Genomic DNA, 17,040 nt, shown 5'->3' with positions numbered 1-17,040 from the left:
CTTCGACACCAATGCTGTAGGAATTGAGTAAAAATTATAATAATGTACAAAATACAGCCTTTCGTGATCTAAATCGGCAACTGACCATTGCAACTGACCATGGAAACTGACCATGGCAACTGAGTCATGCTTTTAAAATAATTGTATGTTTTCATGTTATGAAAATACTTCATTAAAATCGTCATTACATCATGACTAATACTGCCATGACTAATTCAAAAAGATGAAAATTGAATCATAATGCCATGACGCATGCACGCAGAAAAATATATTGTAAAGGCAAAAGTATTCTGAATAGATTCAACAAATTTTGTTGTTGACTCAGGGCTTACCGGCAAATTTTTTTGAATCAATGATTTCGCTTATTTACTTCAAAAAATAGAATTGTTGTTTCTAAAATCGCTTGAAAATTGACAACTGTCAACAACAAATGATAAATTTTGTTGAAACAAAAAAATTTGTTGAACCAACAAACGCAACGTATTGGTGTAACTGTAGCAATCGCATTGAAACTAAAATGCATCATTGTTGATTTTTTTTTGTTATTAAAAAAAGAAAACAAGAATTGAAATGCTATGTTTTCATTCACGATATTTATTGTTTTAATTTGCAACTTCATAGATATAGAATGCAGCACACTTCAAGAAACACATTTTTGGAAACGCTGTCGGAAATTAAATTACAAGGAGATGTAATTCTTTCTAACTTGCTCGTCCTTTTATTGCTGAGTTTCTGATTACAGTAACGTACTATAAGGAAGAAAAACATTAATCATTTTCAAGATCATTTCGCATGTTTAGCATTTTGTTAGAAAATTACCGTCAGTTATAATCAATTCTAAATCGATCATTCGCAGATTCGTTCCGCCTGAAATGAACTATTTCTTCATGTATTCTGGTGAGCTGAAATATGATTAAATATGGATACTAATCGAGAATTACACGCAGAAAAATAAATTGTAAACATAATTAAATTCTAGTCCAAATCAACCGATTTTTCAGTTTACTATAGCGACAAACTGATTTCTAGTTTAAACTGAACTGTTGCATTGTTTGATAATACAAGTGTTTTCATTTGGCGAAAATTTTGACAGTTTGTTAGGACAAACAGAGATTTGGTTGTTTCAACATAAAATAACAGATTGTTATCCATCGCGTTATCCATCACGGCCAAAACTGCACTTGGAAGTTGGAGTGATGGATTTGAAACACTTTCTTCGTTGTGGCGATGTTGGAGTGAGAATTTTAAAGATGTGTGAGTGCTTCCAGGCCATGTTTGTGGTCCCCACTTTGTTAAAATAAATGAAGTTTTTCACGTTTTATGGAATGATGGAAATTGATTGTTTTGATCGATAAACTCCAAGTTAGAACAAAGAAATATAACTTTGGAATAAGTAAATGCTCAGTTTGAAAATCAACCATGCGTTTTATTGTTTTAAACGAGTCTCATTTTTCTGCGTGTAATACAAACTTCATAAATTTACCTAAAAAGTATTGATAATACTCGCATAAATTCAGATTAGGTCAATGAAGCAAAAATCACAGTAGATTCATAATCAAGTTAACTTTTCTTCGTGATTTCACAATGGCTCTTCTCTGTTTGCCTTGTGAACAAAGCATGAAGGTAGTCGTCATTGGACCAAACATTATTGTTGATTCTACAAAATCCAATCATATAAACAACAATAGTTTTCAATTGAAATAAAACTCGAGAAGTAATGTTTCATTCAATTCAAAAATTTGTTGTTTTAAAAAATATGTTGCATTGAAGTGAAAAAATAGGTGAATTGATTCAATATACACAAATTTGATTGATTCTAACCATTAGGTTTTTATTTCTACTAAGCAAAATTTGTCTGCGTGTGTGTATACTAGAAGCAAGACGAAGACTCTCTGAAATCATAGGACTTTTCATAACCAATACTTGTCATTTTTGATTTTTTTTTATTGATAGTGATCGAATAAACGAACGTTTTGACAGCAGTTCAGGCGGATCATTGGCGAAACTAGGTTCACTCTACGAATAAACGAAAATGGTTCACCCGAGGAATAAACGATAACGATTTTCCATAAATGAAAACAACAATAGATTTGTCGTAATGCCTTTGGCAACCATGACTCTTTGCCTTCTCGTACACCAAAGTGTGTTCACTCAAAAAACGAATATTCGATAGAAGGCTCGGAGGGTCGAGTCACACATACCAATCAACTTAGTTCGACGAATTGAGATGATGTCTGTATGTATGTAATGTATGTCTGTGTATAAAAAAATTACTCACTTTTAAGGCACTTCTCATTGACCGATTTTTTGGGTTTTAGCAAGAATCGAACCGGAATTTACCGCATTGTTTGCTTTTAAAAACGGTCCGTATCGGTCAAGGAGTTCCGGAGTTATGGCCATTTCAGTGATCTAGACCAGCACCGGTAGAACTGGTCGAATATAAAACTGAACCAAGCCCCATCATGCGACACATCAAACTACGGCGAATTTTGTAACCTTCAGCATGCTTGACAAATTTTGGGCGAACACCAACACTGGAGACCAGAAATTCCACGATGTCGGCCCAAAATTCAAGATAACGGCCTAATATTCAAGATGGCGGCTGTTTATTAGAGTTTTAGGCTCTAAAACCATGCAGTATGGGTATGTTTGGACTGGATGTCTGAAGTTCAAAAATGGCGACTAGAATATCCTAGATGCCGGTCTAAAATCCAAGATGGCGGAACAAAATTCAAGATGGTGCCTGTTTAATGGAGTTTTAGGTCATAAAACCATATATTTGGTATGGGGAAGATGTCTGGAGTTCAATAATGACGACCAGAATATCAACAATGGTGGTCTAATATTCAAGATGGCGGCTCAAAATTCAAGATGGAGTCTGTTTAATGGCGTTTTAGGCGCTTAAACCATGCAATATGGGTATATTTGGTGTGGGGAAGATAGCCGGAGGCCGAAAATGGCGACCAAAATAACCAAGATGGTGGTCTGAATTCCAACATGGCGGCTCAAAATTCAATATGACGTCTGTTTATTAGAGTTTCAGGCCCTAAAACCATGCAATATGGGTATATTTGGTATGGGGAAGATGACCGAAGTCCAAAAACGGTAACCAAAATATCCAAGATGGTGGTTTAAAATCAAAGATGGTGGCCTCAAATTCAAGATGGCGGTTGTTTAATGCCATGCAATATGGGTATAATTGGTATGATGAGAATGTCTGGAGTCCAAAAATGGCGACCACAATATCCAACATGGCGGTCTGAAATCCAAAATGGCGACCCATATAACATGGTGGCTGCTTATGGAGTTTTAAGTCTAAAACCCATCAAGATGGGTTTATTTAGTATGGGGAAGATAACCGGAGTTCGAAAATGGCGACCAGAATATCTAAAATCGTCTCAAAATTCAAGATTGAGGCTTCCATATATTTGATATGGAGAAGATGTCTGGAGTAAAAAAATGAAAGAAAAAAAAATGCAATATTGGGAATATATAGTGTGGAGAATATGTCCGGAGACCAAAAATAGCGATGCTCTTTAGGCCTTCTAGATAGGGCTTTAGATCGTCAATTTGGAGACGATGGGTTCGATTCCCGTTCAGGTCGGGAAATTTTCTAGACTTCCCTGAGCATCGTGTATCATTTTACTTGCCTCACAATATACAAATTCTGCCCTTCAGTTAATAACTGTGGAAGTGCTCAAAGAACACTAAGTTGAAGTGAGGCAGACCAAGTTCCTATGGAAATGTAGAGCCACAAAGAAGAAGAAGAAAATATTTTTTTTTTATTTTAACTCCAGGTGCTGTTTTAGTAATTGGTAAAATAAGTAGTTATTGCCTTTGCGTATCTATTTATTTATCCTCCAAAACAATATGAAAATGTCGAATAACTTTTATTAGCTTGGCGCCGGTTATCGGTTAATAGAATCTATTAGACATCTGATGTCTGATGTCTATTGAATCACCGCACCGATAACATACAAGTAATTAACAGGTAGTTGGTGGTAGGTGGGCTCCGCCCCAATTACAATTTGCTTAGTCGAGCGAAGGGCTTTGATTGTGCCATGGATGGAATGATTGTGTGATACTCTTGCTCGACATCGGAAGTGCTGGACATCTACAAAGGAAATGAATTCTGTGGAAACCACCTGGCTTAAAGTGGCATTGCAATCGAAACATCGATGCCTTCTTTTAGGTTAGTGATTGAGACTATCACTTTGTCAATGGCGAATTCGATTTTCGTCTCAAATATTGCGGAATCCAACACACAAGTTAAAGACAGACCGAGAGCGCCCATAGAGGCATACAGATAAACGTGCAACTATTTGCCAAGACGTTATGTCAAAGATGTCTGGGTTCGATTCTCAATTGGTCTGGAAACGTTCCGTAATTGCGTACAGAGTATTATCGTGCCTGCCACATGATATTAACCCTAAAAGGGATACCTGGGGTCCACTGGACCCCAGGCGCCTTTCAGAGCTCGTCTTTGATGGGACACACTCAGCGAGGTGACGAAACTGAGGCCATGAAGGTATCCCTTTTAGGGTTAAATAACAAAATAATCAATTGCCTTTTTGCCTGTCTAGGGCTAGTAGTCATCATCAAACTACTAGTACCTAGCCGTTCAACACGAGAACGTTAGGCAAAGGGGTCGTCGTTGTGATTGTGTTGTTCAATTATGGCCCTCTGTTAATTTTCAACTTCTATTCAATTTCTCTCGTCGCACACTTGCGATTCTATCCACCGTTTCTTTCATTACTTTCGTTACTCCCTCCTTCTTTGAGTAGTATTAAGTTCACCGAGAAAAGCCAATAAAATTGAATTATGAAAAAATAATCAATTGTATATAAGTAAATAACTATAAACATGCCTCACAGCTCAATCTAGCTCACACTGAGAATCTAGCTCCATCCCAGTTGAGATGCCACACCATAAAAAGAAAGAAGACTTCAATAGAAGCAGCAGTCGCGGATCGGTTCCAATCGTTTGCGTTTGGCGTTATTGATTCGCATTCGGTGTGGAACGCGGTGGTGCGGTGGGTGCAACGAAGCGGAACGCTATTTAATCAATGAAGAGGAAATGCGATATCAAGTGTGAAATACGTGTCGACGAGCGCCCGCCGCCACCGTCGTTGTTGGCTTTGAAGATGAGTGCTGTTGGCTGATAGAGTATAACGATTAACTTGTGTGTGCAAACACAAACCCAGTGAAAGATTTGCAGCGCCACAGGATGACAATAAAACAGTTTGAAATTGCCTGATTCAATGCATTCGCTGAACGATTGGTGCAGAGCAGTTGAACAACCATGTTTGTACATAGTGAAAGTTTACCGATAGTCTGATGCTTGACCATTGAAGACTGGTGCACTGATGCTACATGAACAAGTTACTTTTGAAGAGGACATACCTTCGTAATCAGGGTCCTCGGGAAACGACGTACGGCTTTTAAGTCGAGGATCTATGGGTGCTTCATCGTCCACGCCACCGTGATCCATTTTCCAGGGTCTGAAATAGAAAAAAAAAGAAATTTAAATTTTTATTAGTCTTCATACTTAACTACGATTCAGATCTCAATTAAATAATGACGCCAATTAAAACACCAATTAGAAGACAACTTGTTTACCGCCTATTTCATGGTCAATAATTCAGATTTCTTTAGATAAGCAATTGCATATCTTAAATGCCTCATCCGATGATGCGCCACTCAGCCTAGACAATTAGCGATCTCAACCTTCCAACGAATCAAACATCCAGACAGCGTCGGCTCTCCCACGCAACAAACATTCCGGGATCCATCATAGTTACGGAACATATTCTAATTTCCATACAGTTTCCTCATTGCCTTGATTTTAGCATTGTTCCTAACAATTGCCGCGACGACACACTGCACTGCTGCCCTAGACATTGCATTGGACCCCGTGTGGAAGCCTCGAAAACAATTAAAAGCGATGACATTTCCCGGCCTTTTCCCGCTCGGGTGACAATTATTGTCCAGCGACGACGACGACGACGGCGAGAATGGGAATGATTTCCCATGGCGATGATGGCAGGCAGAGGGCTATATTTACCATTTATTCAGCTTGTTTTAGACAGTCCATTTTCATAGAATATTTCCTGGAATGTCACGTAGTGGCATTTCTATAGCAGTAGCAGCCGGAGAATCGTCTACGTACTGGATGCAAATGTGCATCCGTCCTCACTGGAGTGTGCAACAAATGAAAACTGTTATCGCAAACTGCTGCTCGTAAAGCATTCTCTGGCTGGATAGGTAAATCTAGGAGGAAAATGTTCTAAAACGAATCAATGCGACGATCAAGGTGATATCTCGTATTTTTGTACTTTGAGTTTAGTTATCGACCAGATTAATCCCTAATATGTTTATAATCTTCTCAATATTTTTTTCATCTCAACTTGGACAAAGCCTGCTGCTCAGCTTAGTATTCTATGAGTACTTCAACCGTTATTTACTGAGAGCTTTGAAGGCACGAAGATACTATATGCTTAAGCAAGTCAAGGAAATTTCCATTACGGAAAGTTTGTGGACCGATCGAAAATCGAAATCATCGCCCATAGCATGGATACCTATGCTGAATAGCCGTGTGCTTATCAAAGAGCTACTAATTCGGGACTGCAGTCTTGGGGAATTAAAAAGAAAGTTTCAGATGTTTCCCAACGTTTCGACTCGTGTTAGAGTCTTCTTCAGGGGAGAAATCTGTCTATTCGTTTTTCATTTGGGGTGACATAGAACTGTCGGTGTCTGGACTATTAAACAATGGATACTTGGATATTAGGCGAAACAAAGCAGTTTTTTCTTATTCCGCATTACGAAGCTATTGTTCTCTTTGCACTACCTCTATCGGAGGTAACGGTAGGTTTGAACCGTTATGCTACGTATCGATTAATATTTAATTATCCAATATTTAATAGTCCAGACAACGACAGTTCTCTGTCAACCCAAACGAAAAACGAATAGCCAGAGTAATCCCCTGAAAAACGCTCTAACACAAGTCGAAATGCTGGAAAAAAAAACAAAAACTCTCGTTTTAATTCCACAAAACTGCGTAGCCGAATTAGTAGCTCTATAGATCGCAAAAGTCGAACTCTCTTTATCCGTGTGCTTATCGCCTCGGCCCATACATCGATCATATGTAACTTAATATTTTTTCAACAAGCTAATTAATCTTAACACTGCTTATTTTTATAAGTAAAGTAGTGATTAAAGTGTTGCAAATTTGAACATTTTAGAAAATTTGGATATTTGATACACTCCACAAATGTCTATAACGATCATGGAAGTACTCATGATATAAATCGGTGGAAATTAAAATATGTATAAGGGGTAGACAAAATGATCGGGACAGGCAAAATTTCCACTTTTCAAAAAATGTTCAATTAGCTTAACTTTTTGAAAAGTGCATCAAATATTCTCAAATTTTCACTGTAAGTTGATGAACTAGTTGTGTATCAGTGATCAAAATTTGGAGCATTTTAGAAAAAGGTAGAATTATTTGATAGCCAACTTTGAGCTGTTATATCTCCGGATTCAATGAACCGAATACAATGAAATTTTGTTTTGACTTATATAATGAGCTCTGAAAAACGTTTGTCTCAGCTTGAAATTATTAACAAGACTTACTTTCTTTCAAAACATATCTGTATTCAAGACAATTAAAGGGAATTTAAATGAACTATAATAAGCATCTTAAATTTTGAAACGATGTTGAAATTTAAGAAAATTTGGTGTTTTATTAGATAAATAATGTAATCGTTATAATTTTCTGCCATGTTAAAAAGTTGAGTCAAAAGTTTTTCAAAGCTCATTATATAAGTCATGAATAATCAAAATTTCATTGCATTCGGTTCATAGAATCCGGAGATATAACAGCTCAAAGTTGGCTATCGGATATTTATACCTTTTTCTAGAACCTTTATAACTTCGTGCAGAATAGTCCAATCTTTTCCAAATTTTGTCGACTGATACACGACTAGTTGATCAACTTACAGTGAAAATTTTAGAATATTTGATGCTTATTTCGAAAAGTTACAGCTATTTGAATTTTTTTTTGAAAAGGGAAAACTTTGCCTGTCCCGATCATTTTGTCTATCCCCTGTATTTTATATGAACTTGTGATGTGTATCTTCTAATGCGGTATTAAATAAAAGTACAGTCGAAAATCATAATTGGTGCACATTGAAACAATCTACCCTACTAAAGCTGCAATACTTGTGGCCCAGGCAATGACAATAATTATGATAAAATGATAACTCTATCCATAGCAGGGGGTGATAGAGAGGAAACCGCTGCTGTTGCTGCTGCTGCTGCTTGGAAGACTATGACACCGATTTGTGTGAATGGGTCAGGAGGGAAATATTCATAATTAATGGATGCATTAGAGCCGGTTAAACCTAGTGTAAACTAAAGTGCAAATAAATTTGAGAAATGGATATGGGTGCTCTTATGTCTGCTTCTCCCACCGTGGAGTATTTAACACTGAGACTATCTTAGGTTAAGGGAATATATTCGTCAAACGATCTTCATTTTCGCATTCTTATAAGTTGTGTTCCTACTATTTCAGGCCAAACATATCTAAAGGTCCTATCTGCAGAAGAGAGGATCTCTTTGGTTTCCCTATCTTTAGTTAATATCTCAGCTGTTTATTTGAATTGATTGTCTCCTTGCATAGAACGATGGTCAAAACAATCGTTTTTAGATTTGTACTGCAAAAGTAGTTAAAAAGTGTACCATTACATTGCAATAATTGAAAGAGAAAGTGAACAAAGAGAGCCTCTCAAATGCAGATAGGACCTATTGAAATGTTTGGCCTGATTTATCATCGCCGAAGTTGCACTTTTCTTAGAGTCTACACAATGATGTAATGACGTAATAGTTTTCTCCTTTGTACTGATTCCCCGTGCCTATGTTTTCTGCGGTTCAGGTGCTTTTCGAAGTGCTGCTTCCACCTTTAAATCAAATTAGGTCTCTGTCCGTCAAGACGCTTCCATCTTTAATCCTGTACATTTTGACTTCAGCTTGAGCTTGAGATTATTGACCGCCCATAGTTGCTACTCCAGTATCGCCAGATCGGCTACACTCACACAAGGAACCAGTGAGAAAGCTGCTTGGGACTAACAGCCATCTTCAGTGTTTGACCGCTTCTTGCCATTGTTGAGTCCTCTATTCCTGCACAAGGCCATGCCGAAGTCGGAGTGTTATGGGACATGAATATTTTTGGAACAGGATTCACGCATTTGGTGCGTGGAGAGCATTGTGTTGTTCCTTGCTGTGCATGCATCGCTCCTGTTTGGGGTAAGTATCGCAGTTAATCGATCGCGTTCTCCATTGAATTGGGTGCGATCGTCCGACGATATAAAATTTGTGAGATCTTTCCGATTAATTATTTGTACACTATATTGTTGTACTATCATCGCTATTTTCACCATCCTATCATCTATTGGAAGCCTTGGTTTCCAAACTTGTAAGCGTTATATGATTGATTGACACTGTTCTGGGAAAGCTTTAAAGAGGAGAAACAGTGTATTGTTTCATAGGAAGCAGAGCTTTCGGTTACTTGGGCAAAGGCTCCAATGTACTGTAATTTATCTCTTGAGATACACGAAATACATATGGTATGCATTTATCAGCCGACGTTATTATATAGCTGTTATTAAGTTTCGCTAATCTAATAACAAATGAAGTAATTTTCAGCAAATTACGTGTCATTCATTCAATTTCAGATCGATTATTTTCGCATCAATGGCAAAAATGTAGATCACTTTGGACAATGAGTGCCATGTACCGAAGTGACCGACCTATGACGGCGAGAGTTACCCAATCGGAGTTTTGGTTCATGATTGTGGTAGACGGCGTTTGTTTACGATTAAACGCTTGACCAAATGGTAGAACGTAGCTAGTGCGTTAGAAGGTTTTTGCGATAATTGAAATCTAATATGTAATGTACGGCTATCCAGCCAACCACATAGTTCCAAATTGTTTCAACGAGTTCGCTGTAACAAAATGATCTCCATCACTCTCAATCCAATAGTTCATCGGATTATGAAATAACCGGTTGTCTGCAGTAGGAGCTTACTTACAATTTTGCATTTAAGGAATTCTGCTATGTAAAATTGTATGAAATTAAATGGAAGTTTAAACGTTCTAATATTAATGTCAAGTCTAGTGTTCAGATTATTAATTTAAATTGTTATCGAATGTTTGCACAATTTTGATCGTATATGTTTCGTATATAGTGCAGAGCGGACATGCTATTACAGAATTTACGTATTCCTGTAATCCAGAACTGATATATGAGAATGCATGAATTTCATCTTCTTCTTCTTCTTTATGACTCGACGTCCACACTGGGACTTGGCCTGCCTCGCTTCAACTTAGTGTTCTTTGAGCATTTCCACATTTATTAGTTGAAGGGCTTTCTTTGCCTGCCATTGCATGAATTTGTATATTGTGAGGCTATGCCCAGGGAGTCGAGAAAATTTTCCCGACCGGAACGGGAATCGAACCCGCCGTCTCCGGATTGGCGATCCATAGCCTTAACCCCTAGGCTAACTTGAGATGGATTTCATCTTATTGTTACTATGTTATATTGTATGAAAAATTTGCAAAAGCCAAATACATTATCGATGCTTGTTAGGTTCAAGCAGATATCCTTATGTATGAATGCTGCTAATCTGATGATCATGTTTGGTCAGTTTCGCCATAAGCCTAAACTACGTTTAACATTTTCCTCAGTTCAATTTTTTATGGTTCAAGTTGTTTTTCATATGAGCCCATTTAATTGACTGCCGTGCAATAAAGTAGTGCATAGCGCCCCGTCCATGCGGATTGCTCGCTCCCGTTGTTCCGGTTGGAAAATAGTAAAGTAATAAACTGTCGCATTATGTGTTTGATTTGCGGAGGAGAAACGGCAGGTTGAAACGGCAAAGTATGGGTACCGTAAATGTGGGTAAAACTGATTGACGTGAGGGCCATTCTCGATTGTCATGAAGCTTTTAAACTAACAACAAGATGCAAGAACACCAACAAGAACCAAGTAACGAAAAAAATTAAGTTTATGGAGCTGTTACACGTACTTTCATTCAAGCCAAACATGCCTTATCACGAGCTTCACCATCTGTTAGGAGAATCATCCATACCAGGTAAGCATATCTTATGCGAAAAGTAGAGACGATATTCGTGCTTTGGCAAGACAATTATAACGCTATGACATGAATCATTATTTTATGCGATTTACGGTGTGCATAACTGCGATCTAAAATAACATCTTACGCGACTGACTTAATTATATACGAAATATTTTTTTTTCATTGTCGATTCGTATTGAAGAACCGCACTTTACATATAACGCCATACACTACTTATACGTAGTTTTCATAATCCACAATGTGAAATTTGGTCAAATTATTTTAAGCAATCACAAACCAATTTCACTGGCTGATCAATTTCACCCTAAAAAGCGGAATTGTTGATTTTTTATTCAAATATTATTTATTGCAAGACAATAATTAGGGTCTGTAACCATTTAAGCAGGAGCACCTATTTTGGACACTTGCTGCTATAACTCAGTCAATTTCAAACCAATTAATATGTTTTTTTTTATCTGAAGCCCGAGACTTTAAGCCCTAAGCTAGTTTATCTCGGGACCCACGCTTTACTTCCCTTCCGAAGGAAGAACTCACATTTTGCGAGTTTGTCGGGAGTGGGATTCGATCCCAGGTCCTCGGCGTGATGATCAAGTCTTCTAACCATCACACCAGGTCCGTTCCACCATATGATTTTTTGTACATGGCTAGATACTGTGCGTATCTTATCGTATTCCGAAAATCAAGTCAATTCGTAGAAAATTGACTGTGTGCCCAAAATAGATGCTCCTGCCCAAATGGTCCCAGACCCTACTAATGAAAGTTTCAACCACTTGACTGATAATATCTATCATCTTATTTGCTTATTTTAAAGCAGCCAGTTGTGGTCAATAAAAAAAATGTGAGAAGTTGTCGATTCCACCCACAAGCACGGTACAATTTTTCCGCTTTGATGTGTCATATCGCACACTTGTTAATAGTGTGCGCGCGATATCGAAATTGGGTGACTGTAAAAAGACGAAGTTTTTTATGACTCATTATTTTCGACAGAGAAACTGACAGGGTGAACCTAGCTAAAAGAAGTTTGTCAGAAGTATGTTGACAAATATTCAGTTGTGACTTTAAGGTTTGTATTAAAAATATTGCCACAGTGTAGGGTCGTAAACGATGAGAGTGACAATTAGGACCTTGCTTAAGTTCCAGCAACATGCTGAACATTGCAAATGAATCCGTGGAGTAATTTTTGAAGAAATTCCGGTGGGATGATTTGAAGATTTCCCTCATAAATTTTATGCTGGAATTGGCGGAAGAATTTCTAAAGCACTGAGCATTAGGGGAGACTGGGGAGACTTGATCCCTTTTACTTAATTTGCCTGTAACTTTAAGAAAAAACACAAAACTAGATCCATTTTTCGTACAGAATAGCAGGTAAACATCTATTGCAAGTTTATACAAAACAGAAGGACTTTAAATTATTGTTAAAGTTTTCAAAACTGTGTTTTATGGAGGCATGTCTTATGATGTATTTTTCAAAAATGGGTTACAATTGATCATCTTTTGAGCACATGTTTAATTTAAAGGGAAAATAACTCCAGAAGCTTCCTATTCATTTTCTTTTCGAGTTTTCTTGCATTTTTGATGCATACGGTGTATTTGAAATTATAAGATTTCCTTAAATTGTTAAGGATATGCCGTATCTTGAAAATGGGGAGACTTGATCCCCCTTTTTATGGTTTGTACTAAAATAATAATTATCTGACACGTTTTATCATTGAATATACTAGAATTCCGAGTAAATAGAGCCTTTCAAATTGATTTTTTTTCACATGTATAATGTGTGTGTAATCCTCGAGGGATCAAGTCTCCCTATGTCACTGTTGTATACACTAAGCTACATTAATTGAAATATTTATATAACAGCCTTATTTGAATAGATACGTTTGATAGTACTTTATGTATTTTATTCATTAAGACAATATTGTCAGATGAATTATACTATATAAATAAATAAATAAATAAATAAAATAAATGTACTATGTACTATGTGCTGTGAAATTTTGGCACGATTTGGTTCAATTTTCACAAAGTTATTGAGATTTTTCGGAATCGCCTAAAAGATGTCTGAAAGACTAAAAACAAACCATCAGCCATTAAAAATAATGCAATACACAATTGAAATCAATTGTAGCCAAAACATTGTCGTCTGTCCAGATGTCGTTTTGGAAAAAATATGCTGAAAGAAAACTGTTTTTGATTCCGAGAAAATATGGGAGGAACAAGTTTCCCCAGGGATCAAGTCTCCTCAGTCTCCCCTAAGCATTAGGGTTTTTTTTCTAAAAGAACTTTTTGAGTAATCGCTGGAAGAGTTTAAGAAGTATTCAAGGATGGGAAAATATTCTTTTGCATATAAAAAACCACGAAAATCCATGTAAAATTGCCAAATGATCAATTGATATCTTTTCAATATTCCAAAAAAACATATCAGAAAACCATAAAGCAGTCATTTGGATCCATAAAACATTGTCGAATGTTGCCTTCTTTTCGTTAAATTTAGCATTAAAAATTTCCAGAATTTCATGAACCACGTCATGAAATGGCGATCATTTGAATGGTCCATAAAAAATAGGAAACGATTCCTAAAACATAGAAAATGATCCGAAGAAAATAGAAAAATGTTCCATAGAATATATGAAAACCATCCATAAAATAGAGAAAATGATTCATAGAAAATTGGGGAAGGACCCATAAAATATAAGAAATGATCCATGAAATTTTAGAAAAGATCCATATTTTTTTCGAAATGATCCTTATAATTGGGAAAATGATCCATAAAAATATAAATCCGATAATACTATGGACGACTTTTTCGTAAAATTCACATTGTTGGTTTATGGATCATTTTCTGAATTTAATTGATCATTTACTAAATTTTATGGATCATTTCCAAAATTTCATGGATTCTTTTCTATGTTTTATGGATCGTTCTCCTGTTTTTCATGGATCATTTTTCATATTTTATGGAGCGCTTTCATATTTTCTATGGATCGTTTTCCTATTTTCTATGGATGTTTAGCATTTTTTAGGGATCGCTTCCTATTTTTTAAGGATCATTCTAGGGATCGTTTCAACCATATCAAGAAGCAGTTCATGAAATTCTGGACGATTTAGCATGTAGGGAAAAGTAGGGAGTATTCGACGATAATTCATGGATCCAAATGACTGTTTCTGGTTTTTTGGTATGCTTCTATGGAATATTGTAAAGTTATCAATGCATCATTTGACATTTTTGTTTAGATCGTTTTATAAGTTTAACGGCGCAAACATTGGGGTGCCATTCAAGGATTCTTCCGAAAGGAATCCCAAGAAGGTATTTCTGCAGTAATTCCGAAAGCAATGCATGCAAACATTGGACATGCAAACATCTTCTAAAAGATTTATTGGAGAAATTTCTGAAGGAATCTAAGGAAGAATTTCTGAAATACTTTCTAGAAGTTTTTATCAAAAAATCCTTGGAGAGTTTGCATAAAGGAATCTCTTGAAGAACTTGTTAGGGAAACTATCCCTGAAAAGATTTTAAAGGGAGTTCTAAAGGGGCCCTTGGAAGAATTTCCAAAAGAATCTCTGTTTTTTTTTTCAGAAATCGCTAGGAAAATTTCTGAAGGAATTTGTAGAAGGTTTTCCAGAAGAATTTGTGAGAAATTTCTGAAGGCATCCCTAGAACATTTTTAGAGCAAATCCATGGAGGAATAACTGCAGAAATCTATGGAAGGTCTTCTCAAGGAATTCATGAAGAACTGCTAACATTTCTAGAGAATGCTTTGAAGAAATACCTGAAGAATTTTTTGAGTGATTTGTGAAGCAACCAATGGATTTTTTTTTTTAAAATTCTCTGGAGAAAATTCCTAAGGAATCCATGGAATGTTTTCCTATGGAATTCTTGGAGAAATTTCCGAAAGAATCAACAGACTAATATCTGAAATTATCTCTTGGAAAAAATCTGGAAGGAAGTATTTGTAAAGAAATTTCTGTGGATTCTAAAGAACACCATGGAGCAATTTCTGACACTCAACCATGGAAGGTTTTCTAATTGAATAAGATAAAATACCACACTGTGGCGTTATATTCTGAAAATTCATTGCTTAGAGTCTGTTGTTCGTCGCAAAAAGTGAACAGTGCGTGTACTTCACAGTTAAAAAAATGGTACATCATATATCCTGTAACAAAGAGACGTCATATCGTACTCATTTTTCCATCAGTTTATAAATTTACAGCTTACTCTCAGTACGAAGCTCGCATTCAACATTCCATACAAGACATTCTTCAATGATAAATTTGGTGAAACAGAATGGAAGTTTATATGCTATTTTTTTTTACTACGGTGGTAACTTTCAGCAATTTTTGCTGTGATGTGCATGATTAGTTTTAATTTTTTTGCGGCGTGAAAAGCAAACTCTGAGTGAAAAGTGGTGCAAATGTGTTGTGCATTTAGCAGATTAGTGATCTACAAAGGATGGTCCAAACGTTTGGGATAGGCAACTTTTTTCCCTCGCAAAAAAGTTCAACAGGCTGTAACTTCTTATAGAGTTAATAAAAAAAATCTAATTTTGACTGTTTGTCAACGTTAAAAATTTCAATCTTAGCGACGGGCTTGGTGGTCTAGTGGCTACCGCTTCTGATTCGTACGCAGAAGGTCATGGGTTCAATCCCTGGCCCGTCCCTTCCATCCTACTTTGTATCTTTCTATCCCACTTTCTCTCTCTCTTCTCTACATATACAACTTATGTATATTCATATGTTCATAGCCATCGCTAGAACCAGAAACGAATTGAAAAAAAGTCGTTTCCCTCCCTTCCAACTTCCACTCACAGCACAGTGTATATAACGCCTACAAATTATGCAACCAAAGCGTGCTGTGCCGCTTGAGCTTATTTACCACACAATCTATCACCTTACGAACACTATAAATAACCCCTATCCGTGGATCGCATCACCGACCCAACGGTGACTCCCAGATCTCCCATCCTTTCCGTCTAACAAATACCCCAGCCCGTGCTGGTTGTGGGGATGCAGAGGTGCTCTCGGTCTTTAGTAGCAACAACCCGCACACTCTAACATTCCTTTTCCTTCCCAACTTGACTATAAGGACGTGGCCGGCGCCGTTATTGATCCAAAAAATGCATGAGTTGCTAAAATTGCACTCTGAGAATAAGTGGAGTGTCCCAGGCCTTATTCATTTGGATCTCAGTGCAATTGGTACCAGCTCAGATCAATCACGGAGGAGCAACCATTGACATGTATAGTCAGATTTGATCGTTTTTGATCGTTTTTTGTCAACGTTAAAAATTTCACTCAATTCGGTTCACTGGTTTCCGAGATATGACAGTTCAAAAATTGGTTGTCTAAAAAATACTGTTTTAAGAGAACGGTTCTAACTTCGCGAAAGATTAACCAATCGAGCTCAAATTTGTATCAATGATGCACATACAATAGGTTGGCAAACTGTCCAAATTTAAGATTTTCTATACGCTCTATAAGAAGTTGCAGAAGAACAGCATGTTGAACTTTTTTTGTGAGCGAAAAAAAGTTTCCTATCCCAAACAATTTGGCCATCCCCTGTAGTATGGCCACGAGTGCAATGTTTGGTGCAGAAATGAAACTAAAATGGAGAAGTGGGTGCGATTATCCGACGAGATGGAACTTGGTGAGATCTTTCCAAATAATTCTTTGTCAACTATCACTGCATTGTTGTATGACCATGTATCTTTTAAGTATTCGCTATTTTTACTCCTATCATCTAACGAAAGCTGTTTCAGGAGTGGGATGCTTTCTATATTAATGATAGAACTCATAATATAAAAATGCTTGCATAAATTTGACCAGGTTTGTGGAGATAAGTGGGTCTATGTTATTATATGTAGATACACAGTAGCGAAATCTTCAACGGCAAT

General features: G+C 36.8%; 1 protein-coding gene across 30 annotated transcripts in view; it reads right to left on the bottom strand.

The window, feature by feature from the left end:
* The window catches only part of LOC109423877 (electroneutral sodium bicarbonate exchanger 1), a 215,044-nt gene that overhangs the window by 79,066 nt on the left and 118,938 nt on the right, over positions 1 to 17,040 (bottom strand). For all 30 annotated transcript variants that reach the window (XR_009997409.1, XM_062849775.1, XM_062849771.1 and 27 more), the window contains one exon: positions 5,403 to 5,500. Coding sequence is in view for 29 of the 30 variants with exons in the window: in XM_062849771.1 (XP_062705755.1) it covers positions 5,403 to 5,500 (98 nt within the window). In the remaining variant the exon portion in view is untranslated. The remainder of the gene's footprint in view (positions 1 to 5,402; positions 5,501 to 17,040) is intronic.

This window comes from Aedes albopictus, chromosome 2, assembly GCF_035046485.1.
Source record: "Aedes albopictus strain Foshan chromosome 2, AalbF5, whole genome shotgun sequence".
NCBI lineage: Eukaryota > Metazoa > Arthropoda > Insecta > Diptera > Culicidae > Aedes > Aedes albopictus.
Note: the sequence above shows the minus strand (reverse complement) of the source record. Positions and strands in the feature narration are given on the sequence as shown.